The sequence below is a fragment of the Callorhinus ursinus genome, unplaced genomic scaffold, assembly GCF_003265705.2.
Source record: "Callorhinus ursinus isolate GAN/ISIS: 27379988/994484 unplaced genomic scaffold, GSC_fseal_2.0 scaffold106, whole genome shotgun sequence".
NCBI lineage: Eukaryota > Metazoa > Chordata > Mammalia > Carnivora > Otariidae > Callorhinus > Callorhinus ursinus.
Window position 1 is genome coordinate 732,938 of NW_027397168.1, and position 21,997 is coordinate 754,934.

A 21,997-nucleotide genomic window follows, 5' to 3' on the forward strand; every position below is an offset into this window, starting at 1 on the left:
GGGGAAGACCATAGAGAGGCCGGCCGAGGCAGGAAGGGCCGTGGTGGGCGGGGCGGAAGAAAGTGGGTGTAGGGAAGGGGCTCGGCCCCCGAAGGCGGCCGCAAAGCTGCGACCCGACCGACTGTCGGCTGCAGGGATGTTGGTCCTTTATCGGTGCCCGCGTGCCCTTGAGCAGTGAACTCCGTCTCTGAGCCTCAGTCTTCTTTCCTGCAAAACGGGAATGGTTGTGCGTTACCTCGCAGGGTGACTGAATAAAAGCAGGCGTGAAGGCGCCGAGCGGGATAATGCCTTTGCACGGACCCCGGACCGCGCGCGGGCTCCTGCTGGTGATATTCTCCGGGGCGAATTCCTCTCTGCAGCGCTGAGATTCTCCAGGGCGTTTCAGTCGGCCCATGGAGCACGAACTTAGGGTTCCCTGTGCATCGCTCTTGCCATCTCGTGCAGCCATGCTTGCTCGGACCTCCTCCTTTCTCATGCTTGCATTTCAGCACCAGGCCTCTCCCTCGTCCCTCGGCTTCCACCAGCCCGCCAACACAGGCCTTTCTGAAGCTTTCTTCCAGAAAGCATTCTCTGATTCCTGCCGACCTCCAGGTTCCCCCCAGGCTTCTCGCTTGCTGACCTCAGGCCACTAGTTTCAGAGGAATCCCAAAGCCCTCACATGGTAGAATCCTTGCCTAGCTCAAAACCCTCCCAAGGCGGTGCAGCTTATAGTCCAAGTGCCTGGCGCTAGGACCTGTTGATGTCTCCAGCCAGTGACCCTGGCTGCGTGCATTATGCGTTAGGCGTTGTCACTCTGAAGGACAAGTAGTTCTCCAGGCTTGTTCGGTCCTGGCTGAGTAATAGTGCGTGGAATGGATACACCACATAGGATTTATCCACTTCTCAAACACTGGTGGACATTTAGTTTCTTTCCACGTTTTCGCTCTTACGAATAATGCTGCTCTGAACATTCATGCCTAAGGTTTTGTTGAGTATCTACCTGCAAATGGAATTGCTGGGTCACATGGTAAATTTTCATCTTTAACGTTTTGAGGAAACACGCCATTTTTTTATTCCCACCAGCACTGTCTGAGGGTTCCAGTTTTCCCTGCATCCTCGTCAAGCTCTGGTGTGTCTTTGGGTTCACCCAACAGCCTTTTCCTTCAGGTCCTGCAGCACCTTCCACTTGGACTTGAACTACGCGTGATCTCTGTAAGCACCCACCTCATCCATCCAGCTTCTTTTTCTTGCCCTTTGTACCACAGCTGCTTCCTAGATTCTTGGTAAGTGCGTTAAGTTGGGGGATGTAGATGGGGCAGTGTCTGACCATATTCGCTATCAGAGACTCAGGTGCTAGGATGAAGACTGTGTGTGTGCCTGATTTGCTGTTTGCACAGACTGAATGTTTATGTCTCCCCCCTCCCCACATTCATGTGTTGAAACCTAATCCGCAGTGTGTTGGTATTAGGAGATGGGGCCTTTGGGAATTGATCAGGTCATGAGGGTGGAGGCTTCATGAATGGGTTTAGTGCTCTTATAAAAGAGACTCCAGAGACGACCTCGCCCCTTCCATGTGAGGAGAGAAGGTGCTGTCTGTGAATTCGGACACTGAATCTGCCGGCATCTTGACCATAGCCTTCCCAGCCTCCCGAACTGTTAGAAGTACGTTTCTCTCACCCCAGATCTGGTGTTCTATGATGGCAGCCCAGTAGACTGGGAATGTTGTGTAACATGAGCATGTTGTTCGGCTTTTCCAGACCTTGGTTTCTTCAGCCTGCCAAGCCTCCTCCCTGGCCATCGAGAGAGATCCCTCCGCTTAGAAATGGGCCAAATGTTTCAGAACAGAAGCTATTAAAGTGGCTGGCGAACACAGGCAGAGGTGCTCAGCATCATTGGGCATCAGGAAGGTCTGAAATGAGATACACTTCCCACCCACTAGGCTGAGAGTATAAAGACTTTCAGGATCAAGTGTTGGGGAGGGTGTGAAGCGGCTGGAACCTGCATACACTGCTGACAGGTATGCATATTGCTGCAGCCACTTAGAAAACCATTAACACACACTAAGGCTAAGCGGACATGTACTCCAGGTCCCAGCACTTCCATTCCCAGATACACACTCATAAGAAGTGTGTCCTTATATCCATCAAATGACATGTATGAGAATATTCCTAGTAGCCTTGTTCATAATAGACCAAAACTCGAAACAAATGTCCGTCAGCAGTTAGAAAGAAAAGAGAAGGAAGTTGTGGGATAGCCATACAACACAACCTACACAGCAATGGGAAAACAAAAAAAGTGAACTGTTGAAAACAACGGCATGGCTGACATATGTTGAGTGAAAGAAGTCAGGCATGAAAAAGTACTTAAAAAAAATATAACTATATTTATATGAGGTTTAAAAACAAGCCAAAGTAGTCTTTGGGAGTTGAAATCAGAAAAAGTGGTTACCCTTTCTCGGGGTTAATGACCGACAGGAAGCATTCGGGGGAGCTCTCTAGGGTGCTGATTATGTTGCTGTGTATATATGTAAAAATTCACTGATCTGTTACTTTGTGTAATTAACATCTTATATAAAAAAACCCCGAAGCATGGTGGCCTCTATACGACAGATGGGGAAACTGAGTCACCAAGTGAGAATGGTGTCACACAACGCTTCTCAGATTCCCCTGGGGAGACTTGGGGTCTGAGTGTTCGGAGACTATACTGGGATCCTGTCATTTCTAAGCTGCTTCATTAAAATCTGAAGTTTGCTACAAAATCCTGATGGAATGCTTAATCCTTCCACAGTTAGCATGGAGGCTGGCTTCAGCCTTCTGGGTTTTCCTCGGCAGCACGCTCAACCAGCGTGTAGTTGGCCAGCCAGACCGACCACTCTCCGCCGGAGGAGCCACCCGTCTGCGTCGCACTCAGGCGGCTCTTTCCCCGAGCAGCTCTCTCATTTTCAGTCTTTCTAGCTTCACCCCTTGTCACTCTCAGGGGCCACAGAACAGTTTCCCTAAAATGAACATAATGGGATGAGACATTGTCGAGTCCCAGCTCTGGTTGCCATCCTGGCTCTGCTGTATGACCAACATTTCGCTGAACCTCTCTGGGCTTCACTTGTCTGAAAAACGGTAGGGCTGAGTTTGAGACACTAAAGGACCTTCTCCTTCGAAATCCCTGTCTTCGGTGAGATTAAGATTCTTCAGTGATGCTTTGGGTCTCCTGATGGTCATACACCGGCCCCGCCCCCCCCAGGTGCTTAGGTGGGGGGGGGGTGAGTGACAGTTCAATATTTTGGTCTTTGTCGCCCCCACGAGGCCCAGGAGAGCTCCTTGCTGCAGCAGGCGTCCGATAAAAATATTTGTCACCTCTGAAGGGAAGGAAGGCACAGACTACTTCGGTCTGGTTTTCTCACGCTTTTATTCCCGGAAGATGCCACGAAGGAGACGTTTAACAACTCTTCGATGAAGGAGTGAAGGAGTGAGAGCTCAGTGGAACAAAAGTCTCTTGGAGCCATTCCATTGATGGCGTGTGTTTCTGCCCGGAAGCCTTTCATGCGAACACCCCCCCCTTCCTTTCCGGTCGGAGTGGCTGGCCCCGTTAGGGCTCCCAGGAGATCCAGGCCCGCACGGACAGTAGGCTGTGCCCGGAGTGGGGGTCCGGAGGCGTCAGGACCCTGCGCCGAGAGGGAGGGCTCTGCAGAGAGTCTGGGGCGAGGCTCCGGTGGGCGTCCAGGGGGATGGGAGGGAGCGAGGGTCGGACGGCCGTCGGGGACACGGACAGGGCAGACACCGGCGCGGCCGTGGGGACGGAGGGCGGGGGTGGGACGCCGGTCGTCAGAGCGGAGGCACCTCGGGGGGGTGCAGACGCTCGTTTGGAGCGCGGGGAGCCCCAGGAGGGAGGGAGGCGTGCATCCTCCCCGCGGGTCGTTTGGAGGACGAGACGGAGGCCGGCATCGTAAAGGAAAGCGCGGGCGTGGTGGGGATTCCGGGGAGTGTAAGAGGACCCCAGTGCACACCAGGAGGAATGGGTTGATAGATGCTAGAGGCCCGTGTGAACCCTGGGAGCGTGGAGCCGCGGTAAAGTCAGCAAGTGCAGCGTGTGGCGCGGGCCATGGAAAGCGGCCCTGCCCCTTGTCCAGACCGGGGGGGGGGGGGGGGTTTAAGGAGGAGAGAGTGGGGGATGACATGGGTATGCTGAGATTGGGGGGTGCAGGGAGGGCCTTTGGTCACCACAGCTCTCCCTGCTTTCACTTAAGGCAGGGTTTCCTCCTTTAGCTGCTCGTCTGGATTCAAGGATGCCCGTGGCTTTGTTTTCATCAACAGAGGCTTCTCCTATCCCCAGCGAATACCCTTCCCCTGAGTTTGCCCCTCCTCCCCTTTTTGGGCCTCCAGGCTCATTTCCTGCCCTGGGTCGAGGCCAGTACCTGCTCAATGCCCAGAGGGACATACCATACACCTACAGACCCACGATGGGAGTGGAGAAGCCTGAGGACAGCCTGCAAGACAAGGGAGCTTCGTCCCCCCTGGTTTACAGCTGTCCTAAGTGCCTGCAGGTCTTCAAGAATGCTTTCTGTCTCAAGGGTCATGGCCTGTCCCACTTGGATGTCCAGCATGGCATCTGTGAGTCTTGTGGCAAGGCCTTCAAGCAATCCAGCAGTCTCGGCCAGCACCAGCCAATCCCCCGGGCTTCCTGTAGGTGTTCCTCAGCACATTCTGGCACATTAGGGCAAACTGAGTCTCTTACTGATATGGACACAAAGCTGATGTGTTTAGCGAACAGTGTGCTGGGAATGTTTCCCCAGCTCTCCAACGTAGAGCTTGGCTCTGGCATGTGGACAGGCAGCATCCGTTTCTGGGCTATTGTATCCCACACTGAACGATCTCCAACCTCGAGATGCACTGCAGGCCTCCGGGTGGCGGGGAAATCGGGAGGAAGTAATGAAAAAGATGCCCTCACCTCCTAAGGGGATTAATGCTCTTCTCCCCTTGAGCCTCCCCCAAGAGGCAGGGACCTTGGGTTTTAACTCGGCACCGGGTGGGATTTATGACTGGGGAGTTCACTCTCTGGCTTCAGTCCTCCCTGTGTAACCCGGGAACGAATTCTCTCCTCCCTGTCAGCACCAGATGGCAGTGATTTGCCAAACCTGCTAAGGCATCTAGCTTCTTGCCTTGTTCTTCTTTGTTTCTTCCTCTGCATTTTAAAACTGGGAAAGTCGTGGGACGCATCCCAAACCAGGTCAAGTCGGTCACCTGTTCTGTCCTCACTTGGGCCCCCGTGCTCCAGTGGTCACTTACTTACTGGCTGTAGTGGGGTGCTCTGCATATGTCCTACTGTGGCTGTAGGAGGCAGCTCAGGTTGATGCAGAGGGAGATGGGCCGACTCCCACCGGGCTTGTGCATGAGCCTGCAGAGCTGTGTGAGCACGCTCTCCCTCAGCCAGCATGGGTCTCACATTTGGGATTCTGGCCCCGAGTGTGTGGCCCCTGCAGAAAGACCTCCACGCCTTCCAGCAGCCCCAGCCCCCGCTGGCTGACCCGCCCTGGGGTGGGCTGCTGCTGCCGACCTCTCCCGGAGCTGGCCCAACAGATCCCGCTGGATTCCGCAGGGAGGGGCCTCCTGGCCGGCTGTGGAGATGGAGGCCAAGGGTTCAGCTGTGCTCGAATCCGGGAATCAGTTGCCTCCAGGACTGCAGCCCACGGAGGGACTGGCGGCACGGTACCTGGCCCTGCGCCACTCACCACCTGTCTCTGGCCTCGGTTTCACCACCGGCACTCTGTCTTCCTGCCTTGTGATGTACTAAGTGTCAAGGCTGGGGTTTCCTCTGCTGTTGCAGGGCGGGAATCGTCCGGCCCTCTGGCTTTGCTGTGTGGCCACAGAGAAATGGCCAGCCCCTCTGAATTCGGTTGCAGTTTGTCCCCTGCGACGCCGGAACCGTTGTTTGGGGGTGTTCGTTTCCCGTCGGGGCGGGTTTCCGGGGCGGCGTCCGGCCACAGTGGCGTCGGGGCCGGGCGCGGGGCGGCCCGTGGAGGTGACCGCACGGCGCTGGGCTCCCGGCGGCGCCCCGAGGTAGGTCTGCTCCGGCCCTTCCCGCCTAGGTCCCCGTCCAGGTCCCGGCCCCTCGGCTGCCCCGCCTGCCCCTGCGCACCCCTGGCGGCCGCGGACCCTTCCCGGCGGCCGGGGTGCACACGCGCAGGGAGGAGGCCCGCGGGCTGGAGCCCAGCCGCCCCCCCCTCCCCGGCGGGTCCGCAAGAGGAGCCCAGCTTTCCCTCCCTCCCGGGGCTTCACGGGCCTCCAGTGATCCGGGAGCTCCCAGTGATCCGGGCCCGCAAGAGGAGCCCAGCACCCCCCTCCCCGGGGGGCTTTGCTGTCCCCCAGTGAGCCGGGCCTGCAAGAGGAGCCCAGGACCCCCCCCCCACCTCAGCCCCCCGCTGGCCCCCAGTGATCCCGGCCCGCAAGAGCCGCGCGCACCCGGGAGCCACGGCATCGCCCGCTCGGAGCGCGTGGAGCCTGCAAGCGCTGCAAGTGAGGCCTCGCTTCGTTCGTGCACTGGCCCGGCTGGGTGGCCCCGGCCCGCCGGCTCTGCCCTGGAGTCCGAAGGATGCTCAGCGCCTGACCCAGCACGTGCAGGCTGAAGGGAACTTGCTGGAGGGCGGAGGGCCACGGTGACTCCATAGAATCTCCTGTTCTGGGTACAGATGGCAGAGGCCCTGGTTTTACTTGCTATGTGACTGGACCCTCCCTTTCCCTGGTCCGGAAGAGGGAATGGCTTGGGGTTCCCCAGCCAACTCTGGTCAGGGGTGAGAGGTGGGAGCTCTTGTTGGATCCCTGACTGCCCCAGCTGCTCTTCATAGCCTGGGATGGACGGCTGTGCCATTCTGTAACTCAGTTCCCATCTATAAGTGGGATGGAACCGTACCTGAGTACTGTAGGTGAGCTGCAAGTGTGCGGTGCCGTCCAAAGGCCGCACATACTGCTTCCTTACTTATTTTTCCCAACTCACGGGTCTTCTGCGACAGGCTCTAACCAATGTGAGTTTTGATTCTCCTTAAGTTGTTGGGGTGGAGATGAAACCCAAACTATGTGGGAACGTTTCCTTTGTGGATGTGAGTTCTTGGCGAGAGCTTTCTTAGGCACACCTCCCTCTGCTTGGGAACTTGGAGCCCTCAGGAACTCATTGATGCATCCACTTACCGAAGAGGGTAGGATGGCTGAGCCAAGGGTTGGAGGAGTGAGCGGGAGCAGGCAGTGTGGCGTTGTTAGGATCCTGCCCAATGGAGCAGTGAGGGCTTGGACCACACGAGGGCCTTGGGGTGTGGGACCAAGTGGCCCCAAGGGCAGGGGGGCTTGAGAACCCCTGCGAGGGAGGTTCGGGGAGACCTGGGATGGGGTGCAGAGAGGAGGGCAGGAAGCCTGGTGGGTGGATTACTAAGACCCAGATGGACCCAGACACACAGCCTTGGCAATCACTTTGTTCCCCAAAGGGGAGAAGGGCTTGTTGAATGGGAATGCGAGGTCGTGTGGAGTGAACGGTGGGCGTTGAGAGGAGCGTGGTCCAGGAACAGTTCCTGACGGAGGCAGGGCTCGGGCTGCAGGCTGTGCAGGGAAGTGAGGATGCTGGAGCGGGGGAACCTGGTTTTGACACTGTCCCTGCCACTTGGGCTGGGGAGCAGATGCAAGCTTCTTGCCCTTCCTGAGGCTCAGTGGAGTGCCTGCCTCACTGGATTACTGAGAGGCTGTGTGGACTGAAGGCGGGGGGACATGAGTAATCGGTCACAGATGAAGCTGGAGAGATTGCTGAGGGCCACGGGGTGGGAATACCAGACGGCCAGTATGAGCAGAGGCACAGTGATCCAAAATCTGACATGTGGCCGACTGGTCAGGGTGGCTGGGGCAGACGGTGAGAGGCCTGGCATTCCAGGCTGAGCCAGGGGAGGATTCTTCAAGAGCTGGTGAGCAGGGCATACAGGAGACACATAGCCAGAAAACACAGGAGCCTTTGCACCTAGAGCTGTGTAAGTTCAAGGTCTGGTCAGGGGCTGCGAGGTGCTGTGTGAGGTGAGGGGTGCTGTCTGGCTCTGGGGAGCTGAGGAAGGGGGGGCGGGGCAGAATGGGGACATCCAAGGTTCTGGACTCAAGTGAATGTGGGGGCTTCATCATGATCATGTCCCAGGAGAGAAGCAGGGGTTTTTATGGGGGGGGGTAGAGAATGCTTCACTTTTGGATGGGGTGATTGAAAACATTCATTCATTCATTCACTCATTTATTCAACCAAAATTGAATGGAGCCCCTACCCCCCGCCAAGACCTTGGCTAGGTTCTGAGATACAGTGTCAACCAAGATAGAACTCTCAGCCTTTGTGGAGTGGGAAAGGCAGACAGGAGGAGAGTAAATTGCTAAATAAGCCAGACCACCCTGGACTGCCTTATGGGATGTTGAAAGAGAGAGAACAGAATGAGGAGGCAGAGTGGGGTGTCACCTGCTTGACCTCAGACACAGTCAGCAAAGCTTCAGTGATGAAATACTGTCCGAGCGGAGACCTGAGTGGGTCCATCCTGCAGTCCATCCTGCTGAGGGGCTAAAGGCAATACTGCAGAGAGAGGGAAAAGCAAACAGAGGCCCTGGAGGATGGGAGAGGTTGGGGGGCAGCACTGTGCTCGATGGGTTTCTGGGCTTTATTCTAAGTGCAGTGCGGAGGGTTTTAAGTCTGGGCATGACATGATTCCGTGCGTTTAAAAAAAAATACATCGCTGCAGTATCGCCATAAAGAGAAAGTACTGGAGGAGGCAGAGAGTGGGGGTGGGAGGCTGTCCCTGTAAGCAGGGGGTGGACCGTGGTTTGCATAGTGGTTGCCAGGGGCAGGTTGGGGGGGATGTGTGAGGTGGTCACCAGCTCTGGCTGAAGCTGGTGCTGTCCTGAGGAGGTGTGACCTCAGGCCAATCACATGATCTCTCCCAGCTTCAGTTATCTCAACCATAAAAGGGATCTTCATGACCCCTACCTCGCAGGTCTGCTCTGAGGATGCAATACACTAAGCAATGCGGCTCTCATGGATGCAGGTAGTTATATGGTTCTGAAACTCAAGAAAGGGATCTGGGGAGACTCATTGGGTAGTTGTGTGGACCAGAATCTGTGTTGCCCTGGGGGACACTTGGAATATCAATGCTGTCTCAGCAACAGAATGTGAGCCAAACTAAAAAAAAAAAAAAACAAAAAAACCCAGGTGACATCAATTTTAATAAGATGCCTTACTTAACCCAGTATAGCCAAAGCATTACCATTTCAAAATGTAATCAATATAAAAGTCATTCATGAAAGAGTCGTTACTCTTTTCCTGTAAAACTAAGTCTTCAGAATCTGTGGGGCGTCTTGCATATCTCAGTTCAGACCAGACACATGTCAAGAACCCAGGAGCCACATGTGGCTGTTTTGGGCAGCACAATTCTAGAGGATCTTTAATTTTAGATCAATTCCACAGATGTTATGGAGGTTTCTGGAAGGTTTTCGGAAGAATGCTTTCTCAGCTCCAGCTTATTGCCACATCTAGAAATTGTTTTCCAACTGTGTATGGGATTTTGAATTTGTGTATTGTCTGGCTTCTTAAATATTGCCCAGTAAAACAATGAAACGTAGCATACGGTCCCAACCAGATACAACTCTGAGTCCTTTCTGGCCTGCGGCCTCCAGGTTGAGGGTGGTGGGAGCTGTCCCAAACCACAGGCATTTAGATTTACCTTAAGAGAAATGCATTTAAAATTCAGGTCCTCAGGCCGCAGTAGCCACACTGGGCTGGTCACCGCAGACAGTTCTTTCTGGTAGCTCACTGGGATGCAGCTCTGGCCGCCCCCCACCTCCCCCGGGGCCTGGGGCTGCGCGCCACAATAACGCCCTTTCTCTCCCTCCGCTCTGCGCTCCCGCCGCCCCCACCCCCCCCCACCTCCCCCCACCCCCAAGCTGCTGCCGCCCCCTCTCCGGCCGGTCCTGTGCGGCGCGCTCCCCGCCACGCCATTCCCTGCTCTTTGACTGCTCCGGGCGTGGCTGCGAGAGGCGCAGCGGGCGCCCCAAGTGCGTGTCCCCCGGTAGCTGCCGCGCCGCTGCGAGTCGCATCTGCAGCCCGGCCTTCAAGCGCTCCAGCCACCTGGCGCGGCCCCGCACGAAGCTCCAGGCGCGGCCTGTGGGTGGACCCACTTGCACCGAGCACTGCCTTGGTTTCCCGCTGTGCACCGCGCTCTGTGCCGGGCACCATCAAGACGCGGCCGCCGCGCCTCGTCTGGCCTCAACTTCCCATCAGCCCGACGCGAAGACCCACCCTTCCCCACCTCCGCATCCAGCAATGTCTGGCCTTCTGTGGGCCTCGGTCTCCCCGCCCGTCCAGTGGGGAACGCCACAGCGCCCCATCTCTGTGACGGGTGACGCCTGGCCTTCTGTGGGCCTTGGTTTCCCCGTGTGCCCGACCGACAGAACCATCCCTGCTCCCGCCTTCTGCACTGCCGAGCGGGGGAGGAGGCGGGCCGGTCCAGCCTCAACTGGACAAACCTAGGTGCGCCCCTTCCTTGAGGAGCATCCGGCAAACAGACCGCCTAGCCCGTTTATTAATGGATGTGTGTCGCGGCGCCCGAACAGCTCCTGTCGGGAGTGGAGGGGAGCGGGAGCGGGGGCAGGGCTTTCACCGTGCAGCCGGCGCCCGCGCCCTCCGCCCGCACCACCGGGGCTCAATGGAAGCGGACCGTGGGAGCGGCGCGCTCCGGGACAGCGGAACCTTCGTTGCGGCGTGAGCGTTTCCGGACGGTGCCCTTTTCCAGAGACGCCGCCGCCCCTCGCGCCCCCGCGCCCGCGCCCCCCGCGCCCGCGTCCCCGGCGCCGCCGGCCCGGAGCTCCCGGAAGCCTCGGTCCCGCCGCCGCCGGCACTCGCGAGGGGAAGCCCGGGCCGCCCGGGACCTCGGCCCGCTCCTCCGGTCCCGAGAGGCCGCCGCATCGGGTACGGGGGCCGGGACGGAGGGAGGAGCCTGGCTCCGGGACGGCGCGAGGCCGGGCCGGGCTGGGGGAGGGGCGGGCGCCGCGGGGGTGGGGTGGGGTGGGGGTGGGGCCCGGCACGGTGGGAGCCGGGCGGGGGGCGGGCCGGAGGGAGAGAGGGGCCCTGAGGGTGCAGCGGGAAGGGGGACGGGGGGACCCCGGGCACTGGGGTTACAGAAGGAGGCGGCACACTGGAGCTGGCTGGAGGGATGGAGAAACAGAGGTGCCAGATGCACACAGAGGGGAGGGGAGGGGGCTCCGGGGGCCCCGGTGCGGCTAACGGGGAGCGGGACGAGGCCCCTGAGGGGCACAGACAGAAGAGAAAAGGATGTCGGGGACTTGAGTCTAGGGGCGGGGGAACAGGGGCACCCCTGGGGGGCATTTAGGTGGTAGCAGGGCCCCGGGTGTAGGGTGCGTAGAAGCAGGCAGCTGAGGCGTGCTAGGGCTGTCTGCATGAAATCCAGACAATGGGTCCGCTAGGCGAGGGGGGAGGGTGAGACTTGGAGGTGTTGAGTGCAGGGTCGGAATAGAGGAGCCCAGAAGGAAAACTGGCGTTCTGAGGTGTACCCAGAAGGGAATCCGAGCGAGGCCACGATGTGTGCAGAGATGGGGAGGCCTCCCAGGGAACGAGGCTGCTGTGCTGGCCCCGGGGGAGACGGTGCCGCCGGAGCTGGGCCTAGGAAGACGAGGAAGCGAGCGACCTGTTAGGAACAAGCTGTAGAGGGAGGAAACAGACTTGCCGATTGGCAGGCAGTGGGGGAGCTGCGGGATAGGAAAGGGGCAGGATAGGGACCTTCCGCCTGGCCTGGGGTCTGAGAGGGAGCCGCGGGAGGAAAGGCAGGCAGGGGGTGTCCCGGGAGCGGCGCCGCCTGGCCCAGAGGCGGTTTCGTTTTTGCAGGAGAGGTGGGTCAGTGGTACAGAGAGCCTAACGAGCAGTGGTAATGGGGACACTCTCCCCCAGGAAGTCGCGATTTTAATTTCTCCCCCCTCCACTGCTCGCAGCTGACACCCCAGATGCTGCTGCTGCCGCCTCGGCCACCCCACCCTCGGTCCTCCTCCCCAGAGGCCATGGACCCACCGCCCCCCAAGGCTCCCCCTTTCCCCAAGACGGAAGGCCCTTCCTCCACTCCATCCTCGGCGGCAGGCCCCCGGCCCCCGCGGCTGGGCCGCCACCTGCTCATCGACGCCAACGGGGTGCCCTACACATACACGGTGCAGCTGGAGGAGGAGCCCCGGGGCCCGCCCCAGCGCGAGGCAGCGCCGGGAGAACCCGGGCCGCGCAAGGGCTACAGCTGCCCGGAGTGCGCTCGCGTCTTTGCCAGCCCTCTGCGGCTGCAGAGCCACCGCGTGTCGCACTCGGACCTCAAGCCCTTCACGTGCGGCGCCTGCGGCAAGGCCTTCAAGCGCTCCAGCCACCTGTCGCGGCACCGCGCCACGCACCGCGCGCGCGCAGGCCCGCCGCACACCTGCCCGCTCTGCCCACGTCGCTTCCAGGACGCCGCGGAGCTGGCGCAACACGTGCGCCTGCACTGAGTTCCAGACCCTCGGGGCCTCGCGAGCCACACAGCGTCACTCCCACACGCGCTCCCTGCCTTACCCGGGGCCTCCGTTTCTCCATCCGCCCAAAGGGAGAAACACCAGCCCTTCCTTACCTTCCTTCTAGCTGTGTGATGTAGACCAAGCCGTTGCCCCTCCCTGGGCCTGGGAGCCAGTCTCGGAGCTGGGTTCCGGCCCGGCTGTGCTGCGCGAGCCTTTGCAGGAGACAACGTCTCTGGGCCTTGGTCTTCGGCTCCGAAGTGGTGAACGGTTGTGTGCGCGGAAGATTTGACAAAAGAGCACGGCGCGGTCTGGCTCATTTCTGTTATCTCCCCCTTTCCACCCACAGCCCTCACCCCTTACTCAATAAACATTCCGCACTCCACTTTAGGGCTTTGATTTGCGTGTGTGCGTGTGTGCGTGTGTGTGTGTGTGTGTTGGGGGGCGGGCAGCGGGTTGGGAGGGGGCAGCCAGGACCGTGAGCACCTGGGAACCTTCTTCTCGGCGTGTGTTTCTGGCCGGATCCGTTTCCCGAAGGCCCAGGCGCCCCGCCCCCACCTTCCTCCCCGGACCCTCTTCTCCGCGCCCCGGTCCGCTCTCTTGTTACCGGTGCCACCGGCTCCCGGGGGACACCCAGAGGCGCTCGTCCCGCCACCACCCGCGACCACGGGGGTAGCCCGGGGCCGTTCCGGAGTCGCCCGGACCCGAGAGGCTGCTGCACCGGGTACGGGGGCCGGGAGGCGGGAGCGAGCGGGGAGCGGGCCGCGAGAAGGGGCGGGGCCGGGAGCGGGTACCTGTGCGCTGGGCGGGGAGGGGCCGCTATGGGGGCCCAGGAGGGCACCGCCCAGAACTCGCGGGGCCGGCGCCCTCGAGAGCGCTAGGACCCAGAAAAAACTTGGGGAGGGTGAACTGGATGGGCGTGGACGAGAGAGAACCTAGAGGTAGCCGGGCTAGGAGGGGGGCGCAGGGCTGTTCAGGGAGGTTGTTGGGTGGCGGGTCAGGACCTGCGGGTCTTAACGTGGCAGCCGTTGGAGAAGGCTCGGGCGAACATGGAAGGCTTCTGGGTGTTGTGATAGGATGGGGCGACACCCAGACCTGGGTCAGGGGCGTGGAGAGCCGAGAGAAAGACCTGCAGGTCTAGGGGGTGGGGCCTGGAGAGGCCCTGCGGGTGGCCAAGAGTAAAGGGGAGCCCAGGCACCTGAGGAGGGTGCAAAGGAGGATAGAGCGGGGTCCCGGTGCGCCTGTGCTTACAGTGGGTGATGGAACGGGGGGCAGGGAGAAGGACCCTAGAAGCTTTAGAGAAGGCCATAGAGTCCAGGGACGGAGGCTGGGGGATGCACAGGTTGTGGGCAGCGTACACGGAGGATAAAGAACAGAGCTCGTGCGGCCAGCTTCCCTCCTTTACCTAACCTCATCTTTTCTCCCATCCACCAGGCCTCAGCCACCCCTCCGGATGCTGGTGCTGCCCTCCGCAGAGGCCATGGAGGCCCGGCCCTCTCGGACAGGCAGGTCTCCAGAACCCGGACCTTCCTCCTCCACAGGACCTCCCCAGACTTCCTCGTCTCCGAGGCCCAACCACTACCTGCTTATTGACACCCAGGGCATCCCATACACCGTGCTGGTGGACCAGGAGTCTCAGAGAGAGCCTGGGGCAGATGGGGCATCAGCTCAGAAAAAGTGCTACAGCTGCCCTGTGTGCTCCCGGGTCTTCGAGTACATGTCCTACCTGCAGCGGCACAGCATCACCCACTCAGAGGTGAAGCCCTTCGAGTGTGACACCTGTGGGAAGGCATTCAAGCGGGCCAGCCACCTGGCTCGGCACCACTCCATCCACCGGGCTGGCGGTGGGCGACCCCATGGCTGTCCGCTCTGCCCTCGCCGCTTCCGTGAGGCGGGTGAGCTGGCCCAGCACAGCCGGGTCCACTCTGGAGAGCGCCCATTTCAGTGCCCCCACTGCCCACGCCGATTTATGGAGCAGAACACGCTGCAAAAGCATACTCGGTGGAAGCATCCATGAGCCAGGCTGCAGGGTACCCCAGGTACCATGGGGTTCTGGGGGGAGCCTGGACTCCTGTCGCCCTCAGACACCTGGCCAGTGCCGAAGGCTGGGTTGCAGCCCTGGACACAGACACACCTCCTGCAAAGGCCAAGCCCTACCTGAAGGAGGAGCTCATGAGTAGCCTTCGTGTTTTGGAGATAAGATGGAGACAAGACCTTAACATTCACAGAGTGGAGCCCTCCAGCCTCCGGCTGAGCCCTGACTGGAGGTGTGGGGGAGAGTGCTATGGGTGGAAGTTCTCCAGCCTGAAAAATGGGGTTGGGAGCCATCAAGAATCTGCACCAGCTTCCCGAGGCCTCCATGTTGATGCTGGGGGACGGGGCCCCGGACCTGCCTCCCAGCCCCCAGATAGGGCCTGAGACTGGACACCCAATAAACACCTTTCCCATTTTGAGCACTTGAGATTTGTTTTTGGGGACAGCGGCTTGGCCAGCCTGCTGCCCAACAGGGAGATTCAGCAAGTGCCTGGCCCACCTCTTTTTGGGCAGAAGAACAAATCAGCCATTTCTTCTCCCCAGAGAGGGAAAGAGCTTCCCACTGTCTGACCTCAAATAATAGGAACAGCGCCCTGATCTTGAGCTTAGACTATGGCCAGGTGTTGCGCTGAGCACCTTGCATGGGTCATACCAGTGCAAAATTCGTGGCTTGCCTGGCATGGGATGGGAAGGTTGGCCTTCTGCACTGGGGTGCACTGGGGTCAATCCTAGCGTGGCTCCTCACAAGGTGCATCATCTAGGCAGAGTGTTTTTAAACACACTCCACCCCACCCCCCTTTTAAAGACAGGATCTATTGTACGAGAAACATTTTATTTGGCAACCCAGTATACATTACACAAAATATATGTGAAACAAAACTTTAACAATACTGAATCTCTGCCACGTGCAGTCCACTTTTTCTTCCCGCTGCCAATTCTGTTCTATTATATTGAATTCCCTGCCCATGAACCTGTAGTTTGCAAAACACCAATCTAGGGTGGACGTTTTGACCCAGCCTGCAGTTTGTCTGTAATGTGAAGCAGGTAGAGGAGGGTGGACACAGTTTTTTAAGTGGTGCAGACATTTAAATTTTACTTCTGCAAGGTTAAAACCCTACTCTCGCAGGGCTGGCAAAAATCCCAATAGCAACTGGTGACTGGGAGGAGAGGCAGGGAGCCGAGCCGGAAGCTGAATAAACATCTGCCTTCTTAATGAATTTTCCTTGCGCGTTTGTTTTGTGCCAGGCACTGTGCTGGGCCCCATTTCTTCTGACCTCTTTTTGGGTGGAAGAACAAATTAGCCATGTCCACTCCCCAGAGAGGGAAAGAGCCTCCCACTGTCTGACCTCAAATACCACCGCCAGCGCCCTGATCTTGAGCCTAGACTATGGCCAGACGCTGGCCTGAGCGTTTTGCCTGCACCATATCAGTACATCCTCACAAGGAACCTAAAAGGGACCATAACTTCCCCACTTTACAGGTGAGTAAACTGAGGCGGGGTTGGGGGAGAAGGAGCGGCCAAGATTGGGTCTGAAAGCTCCTCCCAAGCTAGCTACCACAGGAGTGGTGCTGGTGTTCCAGGCCCCTATTTTCAGGGAGGGTAACTCTAACCCCTCCACCCTCCCATGGTCCTAGGAACCGTGCGTGCGGTCTGGTTGTGCTGGTGATGCGCATACTGTGGGAGATGAAGGAGCGGGTTGCGGGGGTCCGTGGGGCCAGTTCCTGGGGTACCGTTGAAAAAGATTCTCCCTGTGCTTCAACTTCCCTGGCTGTCTCCTCTCTCCCGGGCCCGACTCGGTGCGTCGCCACCCACCACGGGGACCCCGGAGCCGCCTGCTCTCCAGGAATTGGGAGTTTCTCGACATTCCCTGCCCGGGCTTCGCGGAGGGAGGGGTAGTGCGGTAAGGGGCCGTCGCGCAAGTGCAGCCCGCGCCTCTGCCGCAAACGGCGGGTCTCACCTGGGGCCGGAGGGTCCCGGAGGAGCGGACCAACCGGCGGACCGGGAAGTACCGGCGTCCCTGCCCGCTCCCACCGGCCCGGCACCCCGCCCGAGACTCGCCACCTCTGCCGCCCAGCCCGCCCGAAGCGGGCGGGCGCTTCCCTCCACTCCCCGCGATACTTTGCAGACACTCCCCGGCGCCGGGCATGGGCGCCGCCGCTGTCGGTCCCCTGGCCGGATTCCGCGCGCGGGTGGGTGAGCGCGGGGCTCTGGCCCTTCCGACCCCGGGAACCTGTGGGCGGGGGGTGGTGGCCGCATCTGCACCCGCGGCCTAGTGAGTCTCCCGCTGGGACCCCTGGCCCACATCGCTCCCCCTCCCACCCGGGGGACAAAGGGCGGGGGCGGGGGGGGCGCATCCCCACGCGTGACCTTCTCCCCGCACTGCGCACGCGCCCCCTCCACCACGGGGGAGGGGCCCTGCTCGCCCACACGAGTGCGGGGGAGGGGCTGCGCGTGGGCTGGACCCCCACCCTACGCCTGGAAGTTGGGGCACGGTCCCCCCCCCCGCACCTCTCCCTTCTTTTGGCCCCGAGGTGACCCGTGATGAGGGTCCGCCCCATCCAGGCCAGGATGTTTCGGCTCTGTCCCCCGCGGGGAACGCGCTCCTCCTCCTCTCAGTAGCTCCGGGTCTGGGCCCCCAGCCCCCTCGTTTCCTAGGCGCCCAGGAGTTTGAAACCCCAGGTGTCCTCCCTCAGATCCAGGAGTCCCGGCCCTCAGCATCATCCCCCCACCCCCAGTACTAAAGAGTTGGGTCCCACCTCTCCTGGGGGGGGGGGGTCCCTCCATCTGTGGCTGCCCTTTCTGTCCAGTGCCCCTGAGGCGCTAAGCTACCTGGGTCCGCTGGAGGCCGCGCCATGAATGACCGAAACAGCCGAAGGAGGACACGTGAGGAAGCTGGGACCCTGCCCCACCCTTGGTCCCACCACTGCCCTGCCCATCCCTGCCATTTCCTCCCCAGGGCTGCTGTGGTGGGGGGCTGGTCTGAGGTGCCTGGGGCCTGGCCTGGGGTGACCCCTGGCCTCTCCCCTCCAGTGAAGAAAGACGATGAGGCCTTCGAGATCTCCATCCCCTTCGATGAGACGCCCCACCTAGACCCACAGATCTTTTACAGTCTGAGCCCCTCTCGGGGGAACTTCGAGGGTGAGCTGGGGGGAAGGCTCGGAGGGACCCCAGTCAGCTGGGGTGCAGGGCCCTTGAGGCCTGGGGTGTGACCAAAGCTTCCTGGTGTCCCTAGAGCCTCCGGAGGCCGCATCCCCGACCGTGGCCCTGATGAATGGTGTCAGGGCCCAGCTGCACATGGCTCTGGAGAGAAACTCATGGTTGCAGAAGCGCATCGAGGACCTGGAGGAGGAGAGGGACTTCTTACGGTGTCAGCTAGACAAGTTTATCTCCTCTGCCCGCATAGATGCAGGTGAGGTGCCTGAGGGGCTACTCCCTCGTCTCACTCCTGGGCCCTGACATAGCTCTGGCCCTTCTCCGGGGTACGGGACGCTTCTCACCTACTCTCATCCTTTGGTGGCCCAGTGCGGATCTCTCCCTACTCCTGAGGCCGTCTCCAGGACCCCAAGCTCAGCTTCCTTCCTGATGGGCAGAATCCTGTGGCCATTCCCTGCCAGGGATAGTCAGGGCTTTCCTTTTCCAAATCTTTACACCCGGTTTTGGAGAGTCCAACCTCTGCTTCCCTCCACATGATGTTCAGCCCCGGGCTGGCTCCTCCCCAGGACCCTGTAATCCCCTGTGATTCACCTGACAGCTTGGGCAAGGGGTGTGTTTTTTCAACATCTGTGTTACTGGGGACCCCTCTGCTCTGGAACTGCCTGTGGCCTGGGTTGCTGGGACCTCCCATTGTCTTCCCATGCTGATGGGAACCTACCTAGGATGGTTTGGCCCAGGGTCTTCTGGACTTTCTTAGTGAGAATCCCAACAGTGGACTTCCCCCCGGCCCACCTTCTGTCCAGGTGAAGGCGGGCGCCTGACTTTCCCAGCCCACTAGACCCAGAGCCTGGGATTTCTCTCAGGGTCTGAGTCCCCCACCCCAACCAAGGCCTTGCTTGCTTCCCGGATTTTTAGAGTCTACTCTCCTGGAGGTCCCGCTGAGTCCCCAGAAACTCTCTCCTCCGCTGGGGGAGCCTATAGTCACAGACTCTCTTAGGTGTCTGCTCGTGTCTTGCTCCTCTCAGCCCTTCCCCCCGGATCTCTTGCCATAAAGTTTAGAAGTCAGAAGAGCATGAACCCATGCCCCACCTGTGATCTCTGCCCCCAAATCCAACCAAGTGCAGTGTGTATTCAGCCCTCTTGGTGAGGACTACAACATCTATACTACATTTTCTGTTGGTCTCCTTGGGGGCTCCAGCCCTGGTGGAGGCCCCCCTTTCCTGGGCACCTGTGTGATGTGGTGTCTGTCCCAATCTTACAGCCAGCCTCTCGCCTCCTTCTCCCTCCTGTTCTGGAAGTTCATGTGTACGGGTCTCTCTTTCTCTACGTCTCTCCAGAGGACCACTGCCGGGTGAAGCCTGGGCCCAGGCGGATTGAGGGGGATGGCCGGGGTGGGGCTGGGGGCGAGGCCTCAGACCCTGAGTCAGCGGCCTCCTCGGTCAGCGGAGCGTCTGAAGAAGGCAGTACCATGGAGAGGAAGAGGCAGAAGCAGAAAGGAGGTGCTGGCCGGAGGCGCTTTGGGAAGCCCAAGGCACGGGAGAGGCAGCGGGGTGAGCAAGCCACACGCAGGGGGGGGGGCTCAAGGGGTCTGGGCTGGGGTCTTGCTGTGACCTTCGAGGAGGCCCTCCCTTCTCCCCTAGCCTGGTTGTCTGTCCCAGCCTCCATGTGTGGTCTTAGTTTTGCAGTCCACCCTCAGCAGCCTTGCCCTCTGGGGTCTGTCACTGAGCCTCAGGCTCCTCATCAGTAACAAGGGGAGTGGGTGAGGCTCAGCTGGGCTGGGAACTGCCCCCTCCTCCCTGGGCCTGCCTTCTCTGATTTTTCCACTTGTCTCACTCTGTGTCCATGTCTCCCACCACCTCTTGACTCCTCACCCACCTGTCCTCTGGGGTTCCATGTCGTTCTCCTGGCTTTTCTTGTATGGGGCTCCCTGCCTGTCCCTGCCGCATCCCTGCCTCCCGTGTCCATCTCTGTTCTTCGTGTCTCTCTCTCTGCCCCGCCCTGGCCCTGCAGTGAAGGATGCAGACGGCGTCCTCTGCCGCTACAAGAAGATCCTGGGCACCTTCCAGAAGTTGAAGAGCATGTCTCGGGCCTTTGAGCACCACCGAGTAGATCGCAACACGGTGGCGCTGACCACGCCCATCGCGGAGCTGCTCATCGTGGCCCCGGAGAAGCTGGCGGAGGTGGGCGAGTTCGACCCCTCTAAGGAGCGTCTGCTCGAGTACTCGCGCCGCTGCTTCCTGGCCCTGGACGACGAGACCCTCAAGAAGGTGCAGGCCCTCAAGAAGAGCAAGCTGCTGCTTCCCATCACCTACCGCTTCAAGCGGTGATCCTGCCCACCTGGCCCAGGACGCGCCCGTCGGCCCCCACTTCCCCCCCTCCTGTGCCCCTCCTGGCACCGAGCGAGCGTGTGCATGAGTGGTGTGCCCCTCCAGAGGGCCTGGGGTGTTTCTGCGTGTGCCTCTCCGGCTCGTGCAGACCCCCACTCCCACCCCGGGTCCCCTGTATGTAGATCTGGTCCCCTCCTTGCCTCTCACGGCCCTAGCACCCTCCCCTTCCTCCGCATTCCCTGGGGAGGGGCGTCCACATAGCCAGGCTCCCAAGAGCTACCGCCCAGGGGTCGGTTTCTGCCCTTTCCCAAATACTGGCACCCCTCCCACGCGAGCTGCACCGTTCTGCCCTCACCGGCCCTCCCTCCTGGGGACACTGCGAGACTCTCTGCGGGGCCAGGCACTGTACATACCCCGTCTCTACCCCCAGCCCCGAGGACAGGCTGGCCCACTCTGCCAGGAGCTTCGGACGAGAAAAAATTATTCAGAGAATTTAAATTAAAGAGAGACGATAAAATTTGGGATAAACTAGGCCCGGCCTCTTCTTGGAGGGGGTGTCCGTTGCCGCGGAGACAGTGACGGGGGCACCGGGGAGCTCCCCGGCGCGGGCGGTCAGGCCGGGAGCCGGAGCGTGGGGAGACAGGGTGTAATTAGCACCCCCGGCGGCAGGGGCGGGGGGGGAAGCAGTTGTGCCCCAGGGAACTCGGAGGGGCAGAGCTCCGGGAGAGAGGCGTTAACACCGCCCGCGGGGCTCGCTCGACTACAGGCGGGGCGGCAGGAGACGGGACTCGATGACCGCGAGCGGAAGCGACCGCCAAGGGGGGGGGGAGGGACACGTCCGGGCGGAGGCTTCCACGCCCGCCCGCTAGGAGGCGGTGCTGCCGGATTACTGGTCTTCCGGAAGTGCCCTCTACGTCGCCCGCTGTGCCTGCGCTGCGGGAGGGGAGCGAGCGCGCTTACGCGGTTGCTACAGCAACCAGGAGAAGGCGGATGTGCTTAACGGTCCGCAATTCACTACCTTTCCCAGAGTAAGGGAAAGTCTCGCGCACGCGTGCTGGGGCCTCTGGAACGCGCTCGCCTCCCGCACGGTGAGAAACCTCGCCTCAGACCGACCTCTACGCAGGCGCAGAAGCAGATCTCGCCCCCCCTTTCTCTTCCACTCTGCGCAGGCGCACAAAGCCGCGCTGGCAACCTCCGCAGCGGCCGCGCGCACCCTTCACCCCGCTGCCTGCTTTTGTCTCGCGCAACCTTCTTAGGCCCTCCGCGAGATCGGCCCTTTTTTCCCTCCGCTCTCCCCACCCGGAGAGCCAGGTGCAGAGAGCCGGGACCCCGCCCTTTCTCTGTATCCCTTCTCCTGACCAACCTCGTCTCTGGCCTCCCTCCCTCTTCGGTTCCCGAAGCCGGAAGGAGCCGAAGCGCCGACGGAAAGAGCCGAAGCTGTCCCCGTGAGTGAGGCCTTCCCGAAGCGGTGGCGGAAGGAGCCGAAGCTCTCGGGCGGGGGAGGAGTGAGTGCACTGTCCGGAAAGAGCCGAAGCTTGGCATCGGGTTTAATCCTCTGGCCGGTGCCGAGAGCCAGGGCTGGAAACCTTCAGAAAGCGCAGAAGTCCGGGACGGTTAGGATTGTCTGAAGTAGCCGATTGCTTGGCTAGGGCCGGCGGCGAAGAGCGGGCAGAATCTGCGGGAGCAGCCAGAGACTGGGGCGGTTTGAATTGTCGGAAGAAGCCGAACCCTTGGGGGGGGCTGGGCGTAGAGGAACGCGCGGACCTACGGAAACACCCGAACGTTGAGGAGCGAGTTTCCGAAAAGTTACGATTGCTTGGGAAGCCGGTGAAATTCTCGCTTCGGGTGTTTTCGGAAGCAGCCGAAGCCGCCGCTCCCGATTCCTTCTACGGCCGGGAAATAGCGGACGCTATTTGGAGCTAGGCTCGGGGGGGGAGGGGCGCCTCGCGGGCGGGAGGGCGGGGAGAGGGGCG

General features: G+C 60.4%; 3 protein-coding genes and 1 long non-coding RNA gene across 14 annotated transcripts in view; 3 read left to right on the top strand and 1 right to left on the bottom strand.

Moving 5' to 3' along the window:
* The window catches only part of LOC112806471 (zinc finger protein 581), a 16,606-nt gene extending 852 nt beyond the window's left edge, over positions 1–15,754 (top strand). For 2 of the 6 annotated variants that reach the window (XR_012377081.1, XR_003203878.2), the window contains exons 2-3: positions 1,147–1,262; positions 1,737–2,737. Coding sequence is in view for 2 of the 6 variants with exons in the window: in XM_073889380.1 (XP_073745481.1) it covers positions 13,944–14,526 (583 nt within the window). In the remaining 4 variants the exon portion in view is untranslated. Of the gene's footprint in view, positions 1–6; positions 1,642–1,736; positions 3,136–12,967; positions 13,234–13,943 lie in introns of those variants that run through there. The other 4 variants (XR_003203879.2, XR_012377082.1, XM_025848672.2 and 1 more) reach the window with 4 other exon arrangements.
* On the top strand, positions 3,833–12,894 carry ZNF580 (zinc finger protein 580). Of its 4 annotated transcripts, none has more exons than XM_073889383.1 (2): positions 3,833–6,029; positions 11,976–12,894. In XM_073889383.1, the coding sequence occupies exons 1-2, from the start codon at positions 5,844–5,846 to the stop codon at positions 12,504–12,506; spliced, it is 717 nt and encodes a 238-aa protein (XP_073745484.1). In that variant the 5' UTR covers positions 3,833–5,843; the 3' UTR covers positions 12,507–12,894. The 4 variants fall into 4 exon arrangements, with proteins under 4 accessions (XP_073745484.1, XP_073745485.1, XP_025705182.1 ...); XM_073889384.1 differs by lacking the exon at positions 3,833–6,029 and adding an exon at positions 6,069–6,652; XM_025849397.2 differs by lacking the exon at positions 3,833–6,029 and adding an exon at positions 10,759–10,938.
* A 138-nt stretch (positions 15,755–15,892) lies between the features above and the next one.
* CCDC106 (coiled-coil domain containing 106) lies at positions 15,893–20,541 on the top strand. Of its 3 annotated transcripts, none has more exons than XM_073889382.1 (6): positions 15,893–16,023; positions 17,352–17,427; positions 17,575–17,682; positions 17,777–17,953; positions 19,035–19,247; positions 19,708–20,541. In XM_073889382.1, exons 2-6 carry the CDS (start codon positions 17,397–17,399, stop codon positions 20,022–20,024), a joined length of 846 nt encoding a protein of 281 aa, XP_073745483.1. In that variant the 5' UTR covers positions 15,893–16,023; positions 17,352–17,396; the 3' UTR covers positions 20,025–20,541. The 3 variants fall into 3 exon arrangements, with proteins under 3 accessions (XP_073745483.1, XP_073745482.1, XP_025704456.1); XM_073889381.1 differs by lacking the exon at positions 15,893–16,023 and adding an exon at positions 16,545–16,737; XM_025848671.2 differs by lacking the exon at positions 15,893–16,023 and adding an exon at positions 16,545–16,733.
* Positions 20,517–21,975, bottom strand: LOC112806413 (uncharacterized). The gene is made up of 2 exons (XR_003203871.2): positions 21,388–21,975; positions 20,517–20,957 (listed from the first exon to the last, which is right to left on the bottom strand). It is a non-coding gene; the product is annotated as an uncharacterized lncRNA (long non-coding RNA).
* Between the last annotated feature and the right edge of the window lie 22 nt (positions 21,976–21,997).